The following is a 23,873-nucleotide window of genomic DNA, read 5'->3' as shown; positions in this document are numbered from 1 at the left end:
TGCCTTATTTAGCCCCAGGACAATTAAGAAAGGCAGAGGACGTGATCCCAGCTCTTTGCCATTCCCACACTGTAAGTGCTCCAAAGAGAGTCTCTCAGATATTCCTTCCAGGTTGGTCACTACTCACCATTAGAAAAATGCAGAGGAGGCTGAAGGGCATGAAATGCCATTCTACTAGTCAGTTGGCTCATGTTGGGAGTTCTGCTGTACTGCACAAATCCAGAAGCTGTGCACCACATGCTCCTCTCCCTTGCATTTTTAGCTCATGAATAAATGAGCCAGGATGGGGGTCACAGTTTCAAAGGAGAGGGTCCTTGCTGAATTAGTTGACCTCAGCCAGGGAAACTGTATGGGTGCCAAAACTGGGCCAGTGGAAGGTGGGGATCAACCTGGATTTTCACCCTCCCTGCAGGCAAATGCCTTACCAACTGTCACTAAGCCAGAAGTTGATGGGATTTTAAAAAGGCAAGTACCATTAATGGAACATTATCAATTTGCAAAAAAGTCCATAAATTTCAGAGTAAAAAAGATGCACCATGAATTCCAATTCTCCGAAAACTACTGGACGATTTGAGCTGCTTCCCCGTTGGCCTTGCCTAAGCTGATAAAAGTACCATCTCACCATGAGACTCCTCGCTGTCTTGTTGCAGTTACTCAGCCACTTTTATGCCTTCAGTCAGACCGGCATTATAAACTCTAGGCAAATGTGTATTCTCTCCTAATCTCCCAACTCTTACTGCATCAGAATACAACATACCGGACAGTCATCTCATGAGTGGTACTGTTGTGGTTCAAATCAGTGTGCATCAAAGCTGTTGCTCTAATGAAGTGACTCTTCTGTGCACCAGGAGAAAGCTGAGCTTTAAAAATAAAAAGGAATAGTACAGCAATGGTTATTCAGTCACAAAAAAGTAGTTATTTTGCTATGAGAGATAATGACCAGGATTTTGTGTGACCCCGAGGTAGGTTCGGAGGCAAGGGGGCACAGAGTATCGCGATGGATGGCGGGAGGGGGGGTGGCGTCGTGGGGTACTGGAGGCCTGTCACCTCCCGTCAACAAGCAATCTTCCCGGGGACAGGATAGGCCGTGACGGCCTTCCCGCCTAGAAGTCAATTGAGGCCCTTATGTGATGTGTTAACGGCCAATTAAGGACTTCTTCCTGCCACCGCTGGGATCTTCGTAGCGGTGGGGGGGGGGGGGGGGGGGGGAGGGTTGCGCAGGGGGGCGCTTCTGCTGTGCGGGAAGGATGCCTTGTAAAACGAGGTGCCCTGCCTGCGGGCTTGTGGTGGTGGAGGCGGGGGGGGGGTCCCTCCTCCATGGACAATATGTACCAGAAGCCATTTACCCCTGGGACCGCCCCTCCCACTGAACTACATGAACACCCCCGGGTCTTCTGGACTGCCCCCACCTCACGCACCTTGGTTCCGGGGTTCCAGTGCTGGGCCTGGGTCCAAGGCCTCTGCAGTACCGGCAGTGGCGCTGCTGATACTGCTGAGCTGCCAGCCCTGTGATTGGTCAGTAGCTCTTCAAAGTGGGTTCCCTGTCTTTAAAGGGATGGGGATCTTGGCTCTTGAAACTTTGATTTAAAAAGATTGGAGGATCACTCCAAAAAAGGTAGAAGTGGGCTTTCCCTCGCTTTTTTGGCCCAGTGCCGGGAGCTCTGCCTCCAGCACAAAATCTAGCCCCATATGTCCTGGTCTACGGAATCACATCAGATGCATCTGATGGTAGATTGTGATCCCCCTCCTCAATCTTTCTTCTTCCTTGATAAATGAAGTGTTTGGGGTGGAGTTCCACAGATGTCGATCACACTCCAGCACACCACCCAATGGGCAATGATTCAAAACACCAACCTCAGCAGCAAAAAATCAGACTATTCGCATACTTGCTAGCAGGGGTCACTGGATAGCAATTAGAAGCCATAACCGTGGCTGATTTACAGTGCCCCGATCCTGGGGCTAGGACACCAGTTACAGCAGCCTTACCATTTCCTGAAATCAGCTAACTCACACATGCAGGGCGAAACCTGGTGACTGCTTATATGTTGCGGCTCAGCTACTCATTTAAGCTTCAGCAAGCTTCTTTCCTCTAATTCCTTTCTTGAAAATTCTAGGTCCTTAAGACGAATTATTATTGAATTGCACATTTTCATCCTATGATGGGATTTTAGCTTCACTTTACTCAAACTGGTCTTCGCTGGAGTTGGAGTTCAATCTTCACCATACAAAAAATTCCCAACTTATTCAGTGCTCTGCCGCTCATCCTGTACTAAATTCCATTCACTCATCAATCCCTGCCCTCACCTGAACTTTATTGGCTCCCCATTTCCAGGGCATTTATTTCAAAATCCTTGTTTTCATTTGTAAGTCCTTCCACAGCCTCACAATGCCTCTGCAACCTCCTCCAGCCCCACTTCCCATTTCACATTGTCTGCTCTTCTGAGTCTGGGTTACTGCACATCCTCTCCCCCCCTGCACTCCACCAGTGATGGCACTGCCCTCAGCATAATAATCCTGCAATCTGGATGCTCTCCTTGAACAACGTGCACTCTGCAAAATCTCTCCCCACCTTCAACAGCTTCCTCAAAACAGCTCTGATCACCCTTTGTTTGGCTCCCCTAACCTTCTCATTCCCCCTCAGTGTCTGATCTATCTCTTTAGGATAGAGACTGTTTGGTTCGGAGACCACTGAGGACATCTGCTGATCCCTTTCTCGACAGCATTTTCTTCTCCAGTGTTTTGTCTTTATTGACTTTTGCAAGTTCAACGAAAAGTGATTGAGTTATACATCATTTGTGCTGTCCCTAATATATGGAGGAATGCTAATCCATTGTATTTATTTATCAGAAGGGCAGAATATTTCTGACATGAACAACCATCTCTCAGTCAACTGCAATATGGTTGTGGCCTGACGGAAAGCCAGCTCCAGGGTTAAGCCTTAAAAATATTTATGCTGGAATTCCACCCAATATCTCAGTCATAAATTGACTATGCAGCATGAGGGGCTATAATTAATTTCAGTGTCTTGGACTAAGGAAGGGAAAAAAAATTCTGCCTTCATTCCCCTAATCCTCATCACAATCTAGTGATCCCTGCTGAAATATGGGTGTGTGTGAATATACGATGAGAGCAGGAGTAGGTTCATTTGTGATAACCTTCCTACCCAACCCCAAACAGTCCAATCACGTGCCGACACTCACTCTTGAGGCTCACACATGAGGAATGGCCACTTGGGGGAGATCTTTGAGGGTGGTCAGCACCTGATGAACGATATCGCATACATCAGCACCTTCGGTGGTGGGGGGTGGGGGGGGAGAAAGAGAGAGAGAGAGAGAGAGAGAAAAAGAGAACATACATGCACACAAATACTGACCTGTAAGTATATGTTGAATGCAGTCATAATGTGCAAAGTTATAGCCAAATGCATTACAGAAACTCCTGCTGAGTAAAGTCTCACTCAGGTGGACTTCTAAGCCGTTTAAAGATGCGAGAGTGCTGTGATACTGTGGAGGAGAGAGAAATGGTTGGATTTCCTTTTTCAAGTAATGTAGAGGGATAATTGCCAAGTGGTGCGTAACTGTACTGAACACTAAGTCAGATGATTCACACATCCAAACTTCTGTAAAATAGATTGTTACAACCAGGTGAGAAAAGGGTCTAGGGTTCCCCCTCAGCCTTCACCTGGTCTTACTGTAAGAGGGTTTAATTTTAAACACAAAATTTGTTTAGCTCCCCCTTAGTGAATCCTTGTTCACTAACCTCCAATTATAAGGCAAAGAAACTAGCCAAACAGGTTTTCTTAGGTTTAAAGAAAAAAGGTTGAACTTTATTAAACTTAAACTCTAATTCGATTAACCCCTACGGATACGCGACACACACATGCAGATAGAGACATACGACCATTAGGAGCAGGAGTAGGCCACTCGGCCCTTTGAGCCTGCTCTGCCATTCAATAAGTTCATGGCTGAACTGATTATTCCACATTTCCACCTACCCCCTATAACCTTCCACCCCCTTGCTCATCAAGAATCTATCTACCTCTGCCTTAAAAATATTCAAAGACTCTGCTTCCACCACCTTTTGAGGAGGAGAATTCCAAAGACTCACGACCCTCAGAGAAAAAATTTCTCCTCATCTCTGGCAACCCCTTACTTTTATACAGTAACCCTGAGTTCTAGATTCTCCCACAAGGGGAAACATCCGTTCCACATCCACCCTATCAAGACCCCTCAGGATCTTATACGTTTCAATCAAGTCGCTTTCTACTCTTCTAAATTCCAGCAGGTACAAGCCTAGCCTGTCCAATCTTTCCTCATAAGACAGCCCGTCCATTCCAGGTATTAGTCTAGTAAACCTTCTCTGTATTACCGCCAACACCTTTACATCCTTCCTTAATAAGGAGACCAGTAATGTACACAGTACTCCAAATGTGGTTTCACCAATGCCCTGTATAGCTGAAGCAAAACCTCCCTACTTTTGTATTCAATTCCCCTCAAAAGGTGGGCAATTTCACACTTTCTCACATTATACTCCATTTTCCAGGTCTTTGCCCACTCACTTTATCGATCCATATCCCTTGGCAGCCTCATGTCCTCTTCACAAGTTACTTTGATACCTATCTTTGTCTCATCAGCAAATTTAGCAACCATACCTTCGATCCCTTCATCCAAGTCATTTATATAAATTGTAAAAAGTTGAGGCCCCAGCATAGATCCCTGTGCCACACCACTCGTTACATCTTGCCAACAAGCAAATGACTCAATTATGCCTACTTTCTGTTTCCTGTTAGCTAACTAATCTTCTATCCATGCCAATATATGTTACCCCCTACACCATGATCTTTTATTTTCTGCAATAACCTTTAATGTGGCACCTTATCAAATGCCTTCTGGAAATCTAAAAATACATCCACTGGTTCCCCTTTATCCACAGCACATGTAACTCCCCCAAAGAACTCCAATAAATTGGTTGAACAAGGTTTCCCTTTCACAAAACCATGTTGACTCTGCCTGATAACCTTGAATTTTTCTAAATGCTCTGCTAGAACATCTTTAATAATAGCTTCTAACATTTTCCCCAAGACAGATGTTAAGCTAACTGGCATGTAGCTACAACACTGGCATCTACCTGGCAATGTGGAAAATTGCCCAGGTATGTCCCGTACACAAAAAGCAGGACAAGTCCAACCCAGCCAATTACCGCCCCATCAGTCTACTCTCAAATCATCAGCAAAGTGATGGAAGGCGTCATCAACAGGGCCACTCAGCACCTGACCTCATTACAGCCTTGGTTCAAATGTGGACAAAAGAGCTGAACTCAAGAGGCGAGGTGAGAGTGACTGCCCTTGACATCAAGGCAGCATTTGACAGAGTATGGCATCATAGAGCCCTAGCAAAACTGAGGTCAAGGGGAAAACTTTGCTGGTTAGAGTCATACCTAGCACAAAGGAAGATGGCTGTGGTTGTTGCAGGTCAATCATCTAAGCTCCAGGACATCACTGCAGGAGTTCCTCAGGCCCAACCATCTTCAACTGCTTCATCAATGACCTTCCTTCAATCAGAAGGTCAGAAGTGGGGATGTTCACTGAAGATTGCACAATGTTCAGCACCATTCGCGACTCCTCAAATACTGAAGCAGTCAGTGTAGAAATGCAGCAAGACCTGGACAATATCCAGGCGTGGGCTGATAAGTGGCAAGTAACATTTGCAACACACAAAGTGCCAGGCAATGACCATCTCCAGCAAGAGAGAATCTAACCGTCTCCCCTTGACATTCAATGACATTACCATCACTGAATCCCCCACTATCAACATCCTAGAGGTTACCATTGACCAGAAACTGAACTGGAGTAGCCATATAAATACCGTGGCTCCAAGAGCAGGTCAGAGGCTAGGAATCCTGATGCGAGTAACTCACCTCTCGACTCCCCAAGCCTGTCCATCTACAAGGCACAAGTCAAGAGTGTGATGGAATACTCTCCACTTGCCTGGATGGGTGCAGCTCCAACAACACTCAAGAAGCTCGACACCATCCAGGACAAAGCAGCCCACTTGATTGGCACACCATCCACAAACATTCACTCCCTCCACCACCGACACACAGTGGCAGAAGTTTGTACCATCTACAAGATGCACTGCAGCAACGCACCAAGGCTCCTTAGACAGCATCTTCCAAACCCGCGACCTCTACCACCTCGAAGGACAAGAGCAGCAGATGCATGGGATCACCACCTGCAGGTTCCCCTCCAAGTCACTGACTTGGAACTATATTCCCGTTCCTTCACTGTCGCTGGGTCAAAATCCTGGAACTCCCTTCCTAACAGCATTGTGGGTGTACCTACCTCACATGGACAGCAGCAGTTCAAGGCAGCTCACCATCACCTTGTCAAGGGCAATTAGGGATGGGCAATAAATGCTGGCATAGCCAGTGATGCCCACTTCTTATGAGTGAATAAAAATGTAATTTCTGGCTTTCCGTCTCCCTTTTTGAATAAAGGAGTTACATTCGCTATTTTCCAATCTAATGGAACCTTCCGTGAATCTAGGGAATTTTGGAAAATTAAAAGTAACGCATCAACTATCTCACTAGCCACTTCTTTTAACACCCTAGGATGAAGTCCATCAGGACCCGGGGACTTGGTCAGCCCGCAGCTCCAACAATTTGTTCAGTCCCACTTCCCTGGTGATTGTAATTTTCTGGAGTTCCTCTCTCTTCCATTTCTTGACTTACAGCTAATACTGGGATGTTATTTGTATCCTCAATAGTGAAGACCGATGCAAAATATCTGTTCAATTCATCTGCCATCTCCTTATTATCCATTATTAATTTCCCAGACTCACTTTTTATAGGACCACGCTCACGTCGTTAACCCTTTTCTTTTTTAAATATCTATAGAAATTCTTACTATCTGTCTTTAAATTTCTAGCTAGCTTTCTCTCATACTCTAATTTTACCTTCCTCATCAATCTTATAGTCATTCTTTGCTGTTTTTATATTCTGTCCAATCTTCTGACCTGCCTCCCACCTTCGCACAACTATAGGCTTTTTCTTTAAGTTTGATACTATCTTTAACTGTTTTAACACCCACTCTTAGAATTTTTCTTTCTCGTTAAAATGTTATCGATTGTGTATTCTGAAATATCCCCTTAAATTTCTGGCACTGCATCTCTATTGACTGATCCCTCAACCTGATTTGCCAGTTCACTTTAGCTAGCTCTGCTTTCATGCCCTCATAATTGCCCTTATTTAAGTTTAAAATACTAGTTTTAGTTTAGTTTAGAGATACAGCACTGAAACAGGCCCTTCGGCCCACCGAGTCTGTGCCGACCATCAACCACCCATTTATACTAATCCTACACTAATCCCATATTCCTACCACATCCCCACCTGTCCCTAGATTTCCCTACCACCTACCTATACTAGGGGCAATTTATAATGGCCAATTAACCTATCAACCTGCAAGTCTTTGGCATGTGGGAGGAAACCGGAGCACCCGGAGGAAACCCACGCAGACACAGGGAGAACTTGCAAACTCCACACAGGCAGTACCCAGAATTGAACCCGGGTCGCTGGAGCTGTGAGGCTGCGGTGCTAACCACTGCGCCATTAGTCTTGAACCCACTCTTCTCTCCCTCACACCAAATGTAAAATTCAGTCATATTATGATCACTGCTATCTAGGGGCATCTTAACTATGAGGTCATTAATTAATCCCATCTTGTTGCACAATACCAGGTCTAGTATAGCCTGCTCTCTGGTTGGCTCCAAAATGTATTGTTCTAAGAAATTATCCCAAAAACATTCTATATGCTCCTCATCTAGGCTACCTCTGCCCATCTGATTTTTCCAGTCTATATGTAGGTTAAAATCCCCCATAATTTTCGCTGTACCTTTCTGGCAAGCTGCCATTATTTCTTCCTTTATACCCCGTCCTACAGTGTGGTTAATGTTAGGTGGCCTGTACACCACTTCCACAAGTGACTTCTTGCCTTTATGATTTCTCATCTCTACCCAAACTGCTTCTACATCCTGGTCTCCTGAACTTGATCCCTTGCCCCCACTATTCAGTTCTAAACCCTCTCTACTTCCTTAGTTATGCGGCTCGCTAGAACATCGTCCCCAGCACGGTTCAGGTGCAGACCGTCCCAACGGTATAGCCACCACTTTCCCCAGTACTGGTGCCAGTGTCCCACGAACAAGAACCCACTTCTACCACACCAGTCTTTGAGCCACGCATTAATTTCTCTAATCTTATTTGCCCTATGCCAATTTGCATGTGGCTCCAAAGATTATTACCTTTGAGGTTCTGCTTCTTAATTTGGCACCTAGTTCCTCATACTGACTATGCAGAACCTCTCCTTGTCCTGCCTATGTTGTTGGTACCTACATGGACCACGACGACTGGATCTTCCCCCTCCAACTGTAAGTTCCTCTCCAGCCCTAAGCAGATGTCCTGAAGCCTGGCACCGGGCAGGCAACACAGCCATCTGGACTCTAGCTCTTTGCTGCAGAGAACAGTGTCAATCCCCCTAACTATACTGTCTCCTACTACCACTACATTCCTTTTTTCTCCCTCCACTTGAATAGCTTCCTGTACCATGGTCAGGTTGCTCATCCACCCTGCAGCCCTCACTCATCCAAACAAGTTGAAAGAACCTCAAATTTGCTGGACAATCGCAAAGGCTGAGGCTCCTGCACTCCTGCCCTCTGGGTCCCATTACCTGCCTCAGCTGCAGCCACACTCTCCTGTCCCTGACCACTGGACAAATCAGAAGACCCTATACTAAGGGTACGACTGCCTCCTGGTACAAAATATCCAGGAAACTTTCCCCCTCCCTGATGTGTTGCAGTGTCTGCAGCTCAGACTCCAGTTCAATGACTGAGTTGAGACTCTTCGAGCTGCAAACACTTACTGCAGATGTGTTTGCCCTAGACCACATTGGCATCCAGCAGCTCCCACATGCTGCAGCCATGACACTTCACCTGTCCTGCTGCCCCTGTGTTTTAATTAAGTACTTAATTATTTTATTCAATTATTTAATATATATTTTATTAAGCTTACCACTAGTTCCTTTACTATTTTAAACGTTTGGATTAGAATGGACCTTAGTCACTTACCAGATACTCACCAAACAGGTGGCTTCTTCCCTGCACTCTGTTGATTATGACATCATTTTTCGATTTTTCCCTGCTCCGCTCCTGCCGTGCTCCTCTCTCTCACTCGGTCTCCAACTCTGGGATTTTGGTGGGCTTTGTAAACCTCCGCTCCCACCATGAGACAGAAAAGCGCAGAAGAAAAAAAGTGGAAAAGTTTGAGGATATTTAAGGATGGTTTTAGTTACGGTTCTTCAATCTCGCTGTGAAGTCCTTGATTATACGTGGATCTTGCTTTTCGTTGGGGCGCAGTATTCTTCTTAAACCTTGTTCAATGTAGGAGACTTTTCTCGCTTGATGTTCATGTGCCTTCAGTGGGTCCAGAGGCTTGTGAGAAAGAGATGGGAGCAGACAGGAGAGGTCTTCTCACACCAGGAGCAAACAGTTTTTGTCAGTTCAACTCTTTGTACAATTCAGAAAAACTCAGGTTGTCAAGCAGGTTAGTCATGTGACTAGCTGGTCTGACTATGTCTGTTTGTGGATTCTCATCTTAGACGACCCTGGAATGTCTCTTCTTACATACGATACCTGGTGCTAAGTTGGAGCAGGGAATAACCCCTTGGTCTGTCTGTTAGTATCCAAAGTGTTTTTCCAGTCAAGTGTCTGGTGATTTTTTTTTTTTGTAAAACAAGTCTTTTCTTCACTGCAGTAACAGTTTAAAATCAATGTTCATATGACAAAATTAATATGCCTCATTCTTGGCAGGTGGGGGCCTGCACAATACCTCCACACCCAGCGGAATGAAATGAGATTTGAGAAAAGCGCATTTCATTAAAAAGGGTTGAAAGAGAAAATATAAAGATACAGGAAAAAGCATACGCCTCTGTCATTCACATTCATTCATAAATCTCAAGACATCCCACAGCCTGTCTTTTCTTGGTAGCAGTGTTGCTTTAAATGGCCCTTTTTTTGGCATCCCAATAAACATATGGTTCTTGGGGGATGTTTTCCTTCAGTTTGCCCAGTTCCATGACTGCCTAGGGCCTTTGTTCCAGTTGAGGTCAGCAAAGGGTTAGGTTTAATTAGCCCCAAGTTGGAATTTTTTTCCTCAGGTAAGTCAGGCGAGTCTATCTTGAACTCACTTTCAGTGCTTTACTGAGTCATGGGATGGGGATGGGTGGTTCTTTTTTTTTCCTGACTGTGGGAGAAGATTCTTTGCTAATCTCCCCTTTGTCCTCTGGGACACTCCTGCCTTAAGGTATTTGTACAGACTCTACTGCATTCCCCTGTGGCACTTTAACTAGGTGAGACATCACCCTAGGTGAGACCCTCTAGGGATCTTTCTTTGTCTCTGCAGGTCCCTGTAAATGCTGTTAGCAACACTGGTGGGGTGCTTCTAGTGTCTGCATTTACGTAGGAGGGCGTGGGCTCTAACTTCTCAAATTATTCAGGGTCGGTTGACCACACAGTAGGGGTTTTCATCTGGGATTCCTTCCGGACTTCCTTTAGCCTGCCCTCTTGGTCACTTTTACCCCTTCCTGTACTAACCTTTTACCAGCCTTGTGCCTGCCTGTCCCCTTTTGTTCTTGGCAGGGGTCCCTTACAGTTCACCAGCCCTCTGCTGGAAGGTCCTCCTAACACTTAGTGGTGCAGGTTTCACTGTAGGTTGGGGTTTCCCCTCAACCTGGCACATGTGACAATTCCTGCAGTACTCCACCACATCTTTGTGGAGTTTTGGCCAGTAAAACTGCTGTCTTATGCGGGCTTTGGTCTTTCATATATTGGCATGTACAGCCACTGCAATCTCACGGGCCAGTCTTAATACTTCGCTCTGGTACTTCTGCAGCACCACTAGCTGATGAATCACTGTCCACTCCGTGCTCTCAGGTCTCTGAGGAGAACTCCATTTCCTCATCAGTACCTCATTCTTTAAATAGTAGCAATCAGGGATTCCCTCTGCTTTAATTTCAGACTGGGCAGCCTGTACTAACTCTCTCAATACTGGGTCAGCTCACTGACCCTCAGCTAGGGAAGATCTTTGTAACTCCTTCTCTGGCTTTTCTAACTTTCCAAAGTAAGTCTCGGACAGATAGACATCATGGTCATCTGCCTGCAGTGCCAATTCAGCCTCCTCTGGGGAGCTGGTTTGATCATGGCCAGATCCATTACACATTCAGGGAAACTGCAGAGGACCGTCTCCTGCCACTGCCCTATCTCTGACCTCCTGCGGTCTTTTTTTCACTACTGGGGGGGGGGGGGGGTGCGGGGGCTACCACCTTCACCTTGCCAGATCATTACCTAGGAGGTCAACCCCATCCACAGGCAAACTAGGGAAAATCCCTACATTCACCGGTCCCGAAACTAGGTCACACTCCAGGTGCACCCGGTGTACAGTTACAGGCATACAATGCCCTCCAATACCATTTACCACCATTCTGGTGTTTACTGCACTCTCTGGGGGAAAGGTCAGGCCTTTTCCCAGTAAAAGGGATCCAGTGACCCCTGTGTCCCAGAGAATTACTATGGGCTTGTTTGCCCCACTTGAAGGGTATGGGGTTACTTTCCCTTCAAACACAAAACCCTGATAGCCTTCAGAAATCCTATTAACTGTTCCTACACCTGTAGTAGTAAGCCTCCTGGGTCTCATTCTTACTGCAGTTAAAGCCACTGCTTGTTCTGCTGTGCTTTCCATCAGGGTACCTTCTCCTTCACTGAACAGGTGTGCCCTGATTAACCCTACAGGTTTTCCCTTTAGTTTCCAGCAGTCAGCTCTTAGATGCCCTGCTTTATTACACAATGGAAACACACAGGTCTCTGGGTCTCACTCTTGCTCACAGCACCTTCCTTTTTGACTAGAGGAGGGCCCCCTGTATCTCCCGCTTTCCTTTCTCTCTCAGGACTGCTTGGGCTACTATCATCTTCCCATCCTTTGTCCTTTTTGGATTTGTGGGGGTGACTAGGAAAGGTTCTCCCCTGGGAAACCAACTTGTAAATTAAAGCAAGCTCATCAGCCAGAACGGCCACTTGTCGGGCTCTCTGAACCCGTTGCTCCTCTACATGGGTCTACATGGAGAGTGGGAGACAGTGTTTAAATTCCTCTAACAGTATTACCTCTGAGATTCTCATAGCTGAGCTGTACTTAAAGAGCCCTCAGCCACTAGTCAAAAGCCAGCTGCTTACTTGTTTCAAACTCCAGATAGGTATGATTAGCTTGATTCTGGAGGGTTCTAAACTTTTGGCGATAGGCTTCGGGTACTAATTCACATGCCCCGAGGATAGCACTTTTTGTCAGTTCATAATTTGATGAACTCTCATCTGGCAACAGGGAATAAACCTCATGGGCTTTTCAAGTTAGTTTGCTTTGTAATAAAACAGGCCAAGTCTCAGCTGGTCATTTTAGCTGCCTTGCCAGTTTCTCAAAAGACACAAAAAAATGCTTCTACGTCTCCCTCACTTAATTTTGGGATTAGTTGAGATAGTTTTAACAATTCTTTACCCAGCCCTGAATTATGCTCCTCCATATTGACCATGCTTTCACTGGGGTTACTGTCACCCCCTAGTTAACTCCAGCTCTGTTTCTACACATTCTTTCTGGAAGGTTTTCTCTTCTGTCTCTCCCTTTCTTTCTCTCTCTCTCTCTCTCTTGTCTCTCTCTTTTTCCCTTTCCTCAAATTCAAGTTTCCTCTGTTCCAATTGTATCTTTGCTAACAATACCCTGTCAGGGTCTATTCCTAACCCCATTTCTGCATCTTCTGATTCAAGGGAAAAATGGTTCGCCACTAGTCTTAGGAGTTCAAACTTTCTAGTCTTGGCACGGACAGCAATCCCACACTGCTCAGCCATTTTTCTCAGCTCCTCCAAAGACAGTGCTTTTAACTTATCCCAAGTTACTTCCCCTTGGCTTGGGGAGCTACTAGTTTCAGTTGCAGACATGTTAGCATTCAAGCACACACAAGCACAAGAAAATCTGTATTGAAATCTTGCTCTTTTTGATTGGGAACAATTTGGCTTCCCACTTCCAATATCTCTCGTTTGTCTGTGGGTAAAATCCAGGACAGCAGCCCCCAAATTCCTGTTACGACCAGGTGAGAAAGGGATCTAGGGATCCCTCTCAGTCTTCACCTGGTCTTACCGCAACAGGATTTAATTTTAAACACCCTTTTTTTTTTTTAGCCCCCCCTTAGTGAATCCTTGTTCACTAACTTCCAATTATAAGGCAATGAAACTAGCCAAAAAGGTTTTCTTAGGTTTAAAGAAAAAAAGATTGAACTTTATTAAAAACTTAAACTCTAATTCGGTTAAAGCCTACAGTTACGTGACGCACCCACACTAGCATGCATATGCGATACATAAATGCAGATAGAGACAGAAAAGCGCAAAAGAAAAAAAAAGTGGAAAAGTTTAAGGCAATATCTGAGGATGGTTTTCATTACTGTTCTTCGAGCTTGCTATAAAGTCCTTGATTATTGGTAGGTCTTGCTTTTCATTGGGGCCCAATATTACTTTTAAACCTTGTACAATGTAGGAGACTTTTCTCTCTTGAAGTTCATGTGTCCTCAGTGGGTTCAGAGGCTTGTGAGAAAGAGATGGGAGCAGACAGGAGCGGTCTTCTCACTCCAGGAACAAACAAACAGTCTTTTTCAGTTCAAACTCTTTGTACAATTCAGAAAAACCCAGGTTGCCAAGCAGGTTAGTCATGTGACTAGCTGATCTGTCCACGTCGGTTTTTGGATTCTCTTGTCTTAGAGAGAATACTTGGTGCTCAAAGTCCATTGTGGGTTAAACTGGAGCAGGGAATAGCCCCTTTGCGCCAAGTACTTACTGTCTGTTAGCATGCAAAAAAATTTTTTTTCCAGCCAAGCATCTGGTGATTTTTTTTAAACAAGTCCTTTCTTCACTCCAGTAACAGTTGAAAATCAGTGTTCACATGACAAAATTAATATACCTCATTCTTGGCAGGTAGGGGCCTGCATGACAATATTCAGAATTTCGAAGGATCTGAATAAGGATTTAGTTCCCTCAGTGCTTTTGTGCAATGCTTAACATTTTCATATTAACTGTATTAAGAGCAGCTTCAAAATTATGCTGACAGCAATTTAAAATAAACATGTTAATCACTGTACTGAAAATACTGCACAACAGTCGATACTGATCAGCACACTATGTATTTTACAAAGCAGTAAACACATTACTGGCTTGAATGGGAGGCACAAAACAAGATGGAGAAGTGTCCAAGCCAAGTTATACAAGTCTGTAGTGCGAAATTTCATTTTTCTTGACGTTACACGTTGAAGATATCAGTGAACACTAATTAACAGGTTCCTTTGTTGAACTCCAGGATAACGCCCCACCCTCAAGAATCAACATGAATAATGGTGGTGTGTGGTGGGTAAATGTAGCATTATGGTACCACGCCATACAGAAAGTGCAAGGTTCAATCTACGTCTCTGGTGAGTTAATCTGATCAGTTAGGATGGTAGTATGGACACTACAATTAACCTCAATGCTCTTAAGCTAACTGGGGAAGGAGTAAAATCAGCCAAGTTTCTTCATCACAATCAAACCATTTCTGCTGAAGATTTCGACTTTTGGTGATGATAAAACAAAAGTTTATGGGATGCTCTCTAGGGTCTAAGACCAATGCCTTGGCTCATACATGAAGAATGGTCACAGCACCAGAGGGCTGCTGGAATTATACTCAAGTACATGTCAATTCAAGAGATAATGGGAACGTGAAGAACTGCAGTGATAATAGTGGCCTCAGGAGTAAGGTTAAAAAAAACCTCAACACTGGGCTACACTTTTGGCAGTACTCACTCCAGGGAATTATTCAGGGATAAGCTGAACACAGTCATAGGATTTTACTGGGAGGCGCTACTACTTCTCCTGTCTACGTCTAATGTACCTGCAGCAACATCATTCATTGTTTATCATAGGATAAAATTACTTACAACATCCTCAATAGCACTGCGATTAGCTCGAAATCCATCTTCAGCCAGAAGAAACATTACCAACTCTTTCACTGTATGAACATATAGATTCAGTTTCACCAAATTTCCATGGTCTTTGGGTTCATCCAGGCTTCCATACTTTAGCGCTGCAGTCTGCTTAATTTCCACAACCTCTTCTCTATACTCTGCAGGTTGTGAAGAGCAAAGCGAGTCTCTACCCAAGGCACCATGACATATCAGAGTATTACCACGCAGTGAATTCCTATGTTGTTGTGAGGGCAAAGTTTGGACATTAACAGAACAGCTTAAAGATGTGACATTGGCCTCTTTCTGGTCATAACCAACATCACTTTCAGATTCAGAACTAAGATGTAATTTCAGAGAATCAGAGGTAGTGTACCTACTAGGGAATTTTAAAATAGGATCACTGAGACTTTCAGAATGTCTTGTCACTCTTTCAATGTTCTCATCATTTCCATCTTCTGTCAATTCCACGTAGAGATCACTAACCTCCTTGGAAGTTGTGTCAGACTGTTCCTCATCCAACTGTAGTGAAAGGCAAGAGTTTCTAGGAGGGGAACAGTTTTTAGGAGTGGAAGGCAATAGGACTTTGTTCTGAAGATGAGAATTTGGACTCCCTGAAGACTTGTAGTCAACCTCTATTGGATGAGATTGTGTGGCGTATTCTTCTTGGTAATTCTGGGCAAGATCTATAGAGTCTGCTGGTCTATCACGCTCTTTGGAATTTGGATGTGGGTTCTCAAACTCAGTGTAGTTTTCACACTCTGCCTCAAGGTGCCTGTACTCACCATTCATCTCCTCAGGATCTGGACTGGCTGACAGTGTTCTGGAGAGGGGCTGTTTCTGAACCTTCCTCTCAATCAAATCTGGTTTTGGAGACTCGGGTAACCTACAAAATGGAGAAAAAGGATGCAAAATCAGCTTTGTTCCAAAATTTATTTTACTTTTAAATCTTAGCATTAGTGAGCTGACTGCTTTTCAACAGTTAAACCACATAAGGACTTTTTTCCACTGATCATTTTCTCCCCATCTGTGTTAACCCTCCATTGAAGCGTGGTTCCTTGGGTACCCTTCATCCTCCAGTAATGTCTAACTGGCCATTATTCATGTGTGGACACTGACAAAGCTGACAGGTATTCTATCACAAAGTTCATTAACAAGGCCAATATAGTGTCATCATCCACCATCCACACACACGTCTTGCATGGATCTCCACAGTGGACCTTAGTTTCCTTGTATGAGAGGGGAATTAAAAGAGAAAGCAATTCACAATTATAATCTAGTGATTGGTTGTTTGGATATGAGCGAGGATAGCATCGAAGTCGGCTACGATACCCACTCTCCAGTCAAAAAGCCCATGACACTCATCATTTGGGCTCACATATCAGACTACTCCTTTGGGCAGGGTACTACTGTGGAACTGTACTCCAGCACAAGTCAGCACTTCTCCTGCCTCCTGAAAAGCCTTTCTCACCTATGCATCCATTCAACTGGGAACTGCTGCAGAGCTGCTGACTCTTCTGCAGTAACAAATACAGTCAAAATTGTTACATCCTTAGGTAATGGCGCATCTTCTGCAAATAAAAATAGAGGCAGCAATGTATTATATTCATGGGGAACATTGCTCAATCACAAGATAATTGCTTTAAGAATAACTGCACCAGAAAGGCTCAGTCACATGGAAACACACTGATGTCTGGTCTCCAGCAGGGTGTGCTTGTTCTCATTGGATTCTGGACCAAAGATATCGAAACCAGCACCTTTGCTTCACTGTCCTTTTTCTTAAATTTGAAGTCTGGCACTAGTTCCCTGTAGGGTAACTGGATCCGGGGGAGGAGGTAGTTGTAATGGCAACAAAATGAGAGATCTGTGTAAAATGGATTCCTACTGGTGCCAGAACAAGGCCGTTTGGGCAATTTATACTGGAGAATATGAATGGTCAATGATGTTAACGGATATAAAAGCACTTTTAAAATCAGTACTAAATCTGTTTTAAATCAATAAATCTGCTGAGGAATGTTTATATCAAAGTCAGACACTGAATTTTAAATTCCAGGGCTAAACCTCCAAATTAAACTGGAATAATTGTGTTGCTTTACTCTTCACCATGGAGCAAACCTTTATTTTAACAATAGCATTCCAGTCTGATTCAGAGATGCAGGGTTCAAACCCTGCTCCAGACATTCCCAGTAAGTGGTGACCAGAACTCCAGCTCTGAATTCTGGGTTGACATCCAATGGGATACCAGTGATCGGTAGGTATGGGTGGCCCCAGTCCCCAATCATATGGGTTGTGGCAGGCCATAAAATTCCCCTGTTGTAAATGATTAACCACTGTATCGTCAGGTATAATGATGGTTATGGCCTGTCAGACAATCAGCCTTTGGATCCTTCCTCTGAAGGAAGAGTGTGAAGGTATAAAAGTAACAAACCGACATCATGGGTTGAACAAACGATGCAAGAAATATTGAAACAAATCAATTAAAAGCAGAGCAAAAGGAGGAGTGGACAGGCTGAAGACAAATTTGCAGAGTACAGATGAGAGAAGCCATCTGGCTCAGCTGGTTCATTGTTTCAGATTAACTGGCTATTCATGCAAGGTTTATGGAATCTTGACATGCGCAAACTGGCTGCCGTTCAACTGAGCATTTTTAATTCATCTTCAATTTCAACCACATTTGCATCCTTCGATAATTCTCTAGCTGTTATAATATTGTAAGATTTTCTCATTGTTGCATTTGGCGTTTACAACTGTACTCAACTCTAATTTATCTCTGGCAGCCCCTTTTGACATTTTTTGGAGGTTCCTGAATTATTTTCTACTGTTTTTCTCACTTGTCTCCCTACAGTCCTTGCTTTTCTTATTTCACTTCAAACTGTCTTGGCAACATAGGAACAGATTTGTTTAGTTTGCACTTCCTAGTCCTTTATATACATGTATTCTGTATGTATATTTCAGAGTTCTAAACATCTGAATAAAGAATCTGTTCTTTGCTGCAATTTAAAGAAAGACAAGAAAAAAGAAAGAAACACTTTTGCATAACCTATATATAGCAACCTTCACAACTTCTGGACATTCCAAAGCACTTCACAGCGAATGAAGTATTCCGAAATTTAGTCACTATTATAAAGTAGGGAAATACAACAGCCAATGTGCACACAGCGAAGTCTGAATAATCTAGAAGAATACTCAGCTTTTGTCTGTCTGAATTGTTTTGATTGGTCAGTTTAAGGGGTGCATCTGTTGTTAGGTCTATTTGGTGGATGGTGTCTGGTGCACACGGAGGCATATGGGGTGCGCGGAGGACTGGAGTGTGTGATGCACGCACAGCTGCCCATGGTTAGTGGTGGCAGCAGAGTGGGGCGTTGAAGAACAAAAACGGTGGAAGGTAAGGGGAGCCCAAGAACAAAAAGTTACCCTGGCTGGAAAGACTGTTTCCGCAAGAGATGGGATTAATGTGAGGGATGGGAATAGCAAGAGCGGGATGGGTATGTCATGAGATGGATGGAAGGAATGGGATGGGGATAGCATGGGAAGGATGGGATGGCATGGGACGAAGGGCATGAGATGATGGAATTAGTTAAGCATGGCAAAATGGCAGGGACAATTATTGGAGACAAATTATTTAAAAGCTATTATTGTGCTAAAAATGAAGATTCACTATATTTAAAAAGTTTTAGAAAAGCTGGCACATGCATTAAAAGTATACATCAGTGTTGATTATGTAGACGATGAAGATGATAATAGTCTATATACCCTCTAGAGTTTCTGCACAGTTTAACTCCAATGAACATACCACTGGACAAACTCAAACTCAAGGAAGGAGCAGCTATAATGTTGCTACAAAACTTAAATTCTAAACAACAACTTTGTCATGGAACAAGATTGGTAGTTAGAAAGCAGTTTTCTTCAATGACTGATGCTGAAATTGTGACAGACAGATTTTAGGGAAATAAGTGTGTTTAGCCCACGAATAATATTGAGCCCATCAGATAGAAACCTTTTCAACTCAGGAGGAAATAGTTCCCAATTAGACTTCCATATTCTATGACTATAAAGAAGTCACAAGGCAAGACTTGACAAAATTTGTATTTATATTCCTTGGCGTGTTTTTACAGAGCTTTTTCCAGAGTGAGCAGTTTTGATTCTGTTAAAAGTCTTTGGTGAAAGAATAACTAGAAATTCTGTATTTAAAGTAGTATCGTTGCAATAAAGATTCTACTTTGACCGCAAATGGTTTTTCAGGTCTCTGCTAGTTTAGCCATAATTTCCAACCTATACTTCCACTTTCAATAATAGTCGCTTCCTCCAGGTATCCACCGGGATTATTACACAATCTCCGCCAATGGCGGTTTTAAAGAAGAAACCAATGCTGTTCCACATCAGTCCACAATAGGGGCCCTTCTGCTGGCCAGGGCTGACTGTTGCAAATATGAAGGCAGCCTCCATCCAGCAGCCAAACTTCCATACTAACCAAATTTGTTGATGCTGATAGTTGGCTTAGCTGCCATCTGCAAACACCATTATGACTATAGGGCAGACAGACCTAATGGCAGAACTTTAATTTAATTTGAAGTCCACTATAGTTGAATGATTTGTGCCCTTGTTTTACATTGTTCATCATAGTAATTGAGCCACAACAACTAGGAAAGTCCGAGGTTTAATTGCTGAATTAGCTGATTTAAGCCAGTGGCATTTAAATTGACCTCAGCACTACTGAGGTGAGGGGAAAAAAAAATTCTGCATGGGTGGTCAGTCCCAATTACTATCCAAAGGACCACTACAGGAAATGCGCCTGTGTGGAATCAGAATCGGCTATTGAAAATTGGCTCGGGTTTCCATATTGGAAGTGTTTGGGTACAAGACAAGGAGAATATAAAGTTCCACCCAATATTCACTATCGAAGTTCACAAAAGAAGCATGGATTCTTGAGCGATATACCAGACACAATGGCTTCAGGACAGGAGAAAAGGAGGCAAAATAAGTCTTTGTACTGCCAATATATTTTCAAAGTTTTCTGCAACCTAGGGCCAAACTGCCAATTTATGCAGAATTATGTGATGTTTGGACTGTGTCCTATACCCTCTCCATGATTTGAGTTGAGCCTGCCATCATCTAAGGCTAGTGAAAGGGTAGATGTTAAACCCATCAGTCTGGGTAAGATCGGACCTCAGGTCCCAGAGATGAAAGGGCAGTACATTAACTCACTGAGTCATCCAGTTCTGTCTCCCCAACCCCACCACAAATGAACCTGTGGTCTAGCCCGAGTGAAGACTGAGGAAGTGTTATAGAGAACTGTAAGTGTATTGGTAGGAGATACAGGATAAAGTCACAGTTTTGTAATTGAATCAAAAAGCGAACTGAGAAGTAACGCTTAAATGTGGTGAATGCTTGCACAATAGAAATGAGTTGTTTCTGCAATTAGTTATTTTTAAATCCAGTAGAAATTATGGCAACATTACACCACCCATGGTATAAGTATCCCAATGCTGGTTAGTTAGCTTTCTGACACATTTTCGAAGCTCACATGTAAACAATAATCTCTTGGGTGAAGTATTGGAAGGCAGGCAACTCCTGTGAACCGGTGTCCCACAAGATAACACATTTAGGAGAGAAGGAAACTGGAGCAGGAAATGACAGGGAAGGAAATAAAATAAATATTACCTGTCCTCCCAGTCAGATTCTGAAAGAAAAAGCAGTGACCTAATTAAGCCTCATTGTCAGTGCGCAAAAATTCTACCACACACTACAACTCATATACTGGTGAATAGATAAAAGATATTTCAGGGGGAAAAAAAGGAACATCCAATATAATATTTCACTAGACTGCATTGTTTGGTAGTAAAAAAAAATCTGAAAACAGCAGACAGCATTCCAAACGCAGGAGTCACTGTGCTACATCAACAGCTACTTTATTGAGAAACCCAAGTGAAGAGCCAAGGCCCAAAGTGCAGGACACCACCAAGGTTTAAAATGACAGAAAGAAAGAAAGAGAGAAATCTGGAAAAAGTGGTTAACAGAAGCCAAGCTGGTGTTCTAAAGATCAGTAGATAGTAAGAGGAATGGAAGTTCGGCAGAGATATGGACATCTACAGGCTGGGAAAGGATGAATTAGAGTAATAGCCTCAAGTCCTAATTTCAACAGTTAGGAGTGCGAGGGCAAATGAATAATGTATAAGGCTGCATATCTGGAGCTTGTAACAAGACAAGTTCACAAGAGCATTAATCATGGTACAGCCCTTAAAAAAGGCGAGATGGCGAGAGAGATGGGGCGGGTGCGCGAGAGGAGAAAAGCCAGGGCAAGAGAGGCGACAAAAGTAAGCAAAACAAAAAAAGGGAGGGAGAGAGCAAGAGGATGAAGAGAGGAGGGATGATTGAAGATTAGAGAAGATATTGAATACAAATTACAAGGCTTTTCCTATGGCCTGTGACTGTGGGAACTTCCCTAAATATGGGAGTAGTGTTGAAACCTGGGACAGATTCCATGAGAGTCAGAGAGTTATACAAAACAGAAACAGGCCCTTCGGTCCACTGTGTCCGTGCTAGCCATCAAGCACCAATCTATTCTAATCCCACTTTCCAGCACTTGGCCTGTAGTCTTGTATGCTATGGTGTTTCAAGTGCTCATCTAAATACTTCTTAAATGTTGGGAGGGTTCTTGCCTCTACCACCCCTTAGATTTAGAGATACAGCACTGAAAGAGGCCCTTCGGCCCACCGAGTCTGTGCCGACCATTAACCACCCATTTATACTAATCCTACACTAATCCCATATTCCTACCCCATCCTCACCTGTCCCTATATTCCCCTACCACCTACCTATACTAGGGGCAATTTATAATGGCCAATTTACCTATCAACCTGCAAGTCTTTGGCTTGTGGGAGGAAACCGGAGCACCCGGAAGAAACCCACGCAGACACAGGGAGAACTTGCAAACTCCACACAGGCAGTACCCAGAATTGAACCCTTCAGGCAGTGTATTCCAGATTCCAACCACCCTCTGGGTGAAAATATTTTTCCTCAAATCCCCTCTTAACCTCCTGCCCCTACCTGCTCCATCATAGCCTCCCTGCTCTTATATTCTATGCCTCGGCTAATAAAGGCAAGTATCCCATATGCCTTCGTAACCACCTTATCTACCTGTGCTGTTGTCTTCAGTGATCTATGGACAATTGTTATTGAGGGTTAAGAAATAAGGTGGAAAGACATGTTTGACATAAAAAAAGGAAACAAAGCTTCATGCAGGCAGCTTAGGTTAAGAAATGATGGTTTCGATTTTAAATTGAACCCCAAGAATAAGTAAAGATGTATACATATGCATTCTACTTCAGTTATATGGCAAATACTAGCACAGTATCAACTCTTGTTTTCAAAATTCACACAAGGGTGAGATAGCCAGTGCTGGTATCAAGAGTTACTGGAAAGGAAAAGAATTTTCTTAAGAAGTGTGTTTTTGTCATACTTCAAAGGATTACATCAAATCCACAATAGCATTTCAAAGGTCGCTGTATTTGTGGTACGGAGTGAAAATACCCTGTGGTGCATGAGGAACAATATGGAAATCAAAGCAAAATACTGCAGATGCTGGAAATCTGAAATAAAAACAGAAAGTGCTGGAAATACTCAGCAGGTCAGGCAGCATCTGTGGAGAGAGAAACAGAGTTAATGTTTCAGGTCTGTGACCTTTCATCAGAATATGGAAATGATAGCTACAGGTGTCAGAGACCACGACTTACAGGTTTTGTTTTGTTCACTAAAGACAGACCTTGACGAGGACACTTTGTCTTACTTCACAGGCCAGCTTGTTAAAAATCCCAGTGCAGCACCAGCCTCAAGAGTGCACTTCAATGAGATATTAGTAATTCAGAGAATACAACAAATAATTTTTTAAAAACTACAAGATATGGTGATGAAGTCCAGCACCATGGATCCCTTGTTATACTGAAATTTGGTTTGGCACTGACTGGCTGAAGATCGTGCAGGAAAGTGCTCAGAAAAAGTAACCCCTAAACAAAAATCAACCATGCATATGCAAGCTTATGGGCTGGAATAATTTAACCTTTTCAGTATTGCAGAATCTTTTGTACCTTTCAAAGTAAGAAACTGCTGCACAGATCTGCAAATTTTGAGCAAGTAAATTGCAGCATTGCATAGAAAATATTTTTCATTTATAGTATTCACTAAGTACTCCCGTGTAAGCAATGATCCAGGGACTCACCTGACTGTTCACTCCAGGTTGATAAGCCAGTACTTTGGCTGTTATTGCAGGTGGAAGCTGAGTGCTGACAATTCTGTAAAACAAAGTTTACACATAGTGCACTATTAGTCCTGTTAAGTACATAAATGTAATGCTAAATTAAAGCATCCATGATGTACCAGAAAGATTAATTAGTCCCATTTCAACATGTCGAATTCCAACCTCCCAATCTTCTCCCCTTCCCATCTGAAAGCAGTGGCTCATGGTGGAGTTTCATGAGCAGCAATAGCCTTCTGCTGCATTACCAAAGTGGCCTTTCTTATTGTATGTGTCTCGCCAGGGATTGTCAACTGGCTACTGGGCAGTGGGGACACATGCAAGCGCGCAAGCACACACATATCAAGGCTGTTCTCCCCACCCATACCCCAAGGTTCTGAAGCTGATTGTGATATTCTCACCTCTGTCCCTATTCAGATCAGCTAACTCAGCACAGTCCAGGTAAGCACTTGGCATATTGAGTGCTGCATTTACCTACCAATCTCTGGTGGTGAGCTGAAGTTATTTTCCACAAAATGTGTACTGGAGAGTGGGAGGTGAACCAGTTATGCATAT

General features: G+C 43.5%; 1 protein-coding gene across 4 annotated transcripts in view; it reads right to left on the bottom strand.

Annotated features, from left to right (window-relative positions):
* The window catches only part of hps4 (HPS4 biogenesis of lysosomal organelles complex 3 subunit 2), a 59,840-nt gene that overhangs the window by 3,471 nt on the left and 32,496 nt on the right, over positions 1-23,873 (bottom strand). For all 4 annotated transcript variants that reach the window (XM_068054711.1, XM_068054710.1, XM_068054709.1 and 1 more), the window contains 6 exons: positions 23,283-23,355; positions 20,729-20,747; positions 16,539-16,638; positions 15,044-15,953; positions 3,374-3,503; positions 758-860 (listed from right to left, as the gene is read on the bottom strand). In XM_068054711.1, coding sequence (XP_067910812.1) covers positions 758-860; positions 3,374-3,503; positions 15,044-15,953; positions 16,539-16,638; positions 20,729-20,747; positions 23,283-23,355 — 1,335 coding nt within the window. The remainder of the gene's footprint in view (positions 1-757; positions 861-3,373; positions 3,504-15,043; positions 15,954-16,538; positions 16,639-20,728; positions 20,748-23,282; positions 23,356-23,873) is intronic.

This window comes from Heterodontus francisci, chromosome 23 (genome assembly GCF_036365525.1).
Source record: "Heterodontus francisci isolate sHetFra1 chromosome 23, sHetFra1.hap1, whole genome shotgun sequence".
Classification (NCBI taxonomy): Eukaryota; Metazoa; Chordata; class Chondrichthyes; order Heterodontiformes; family Heterodontidae; genus Heterodontus; species Heterodontus francisci.
This window is presented reverse-complemented; position numbering and strand designations above follow the sequence as displayed.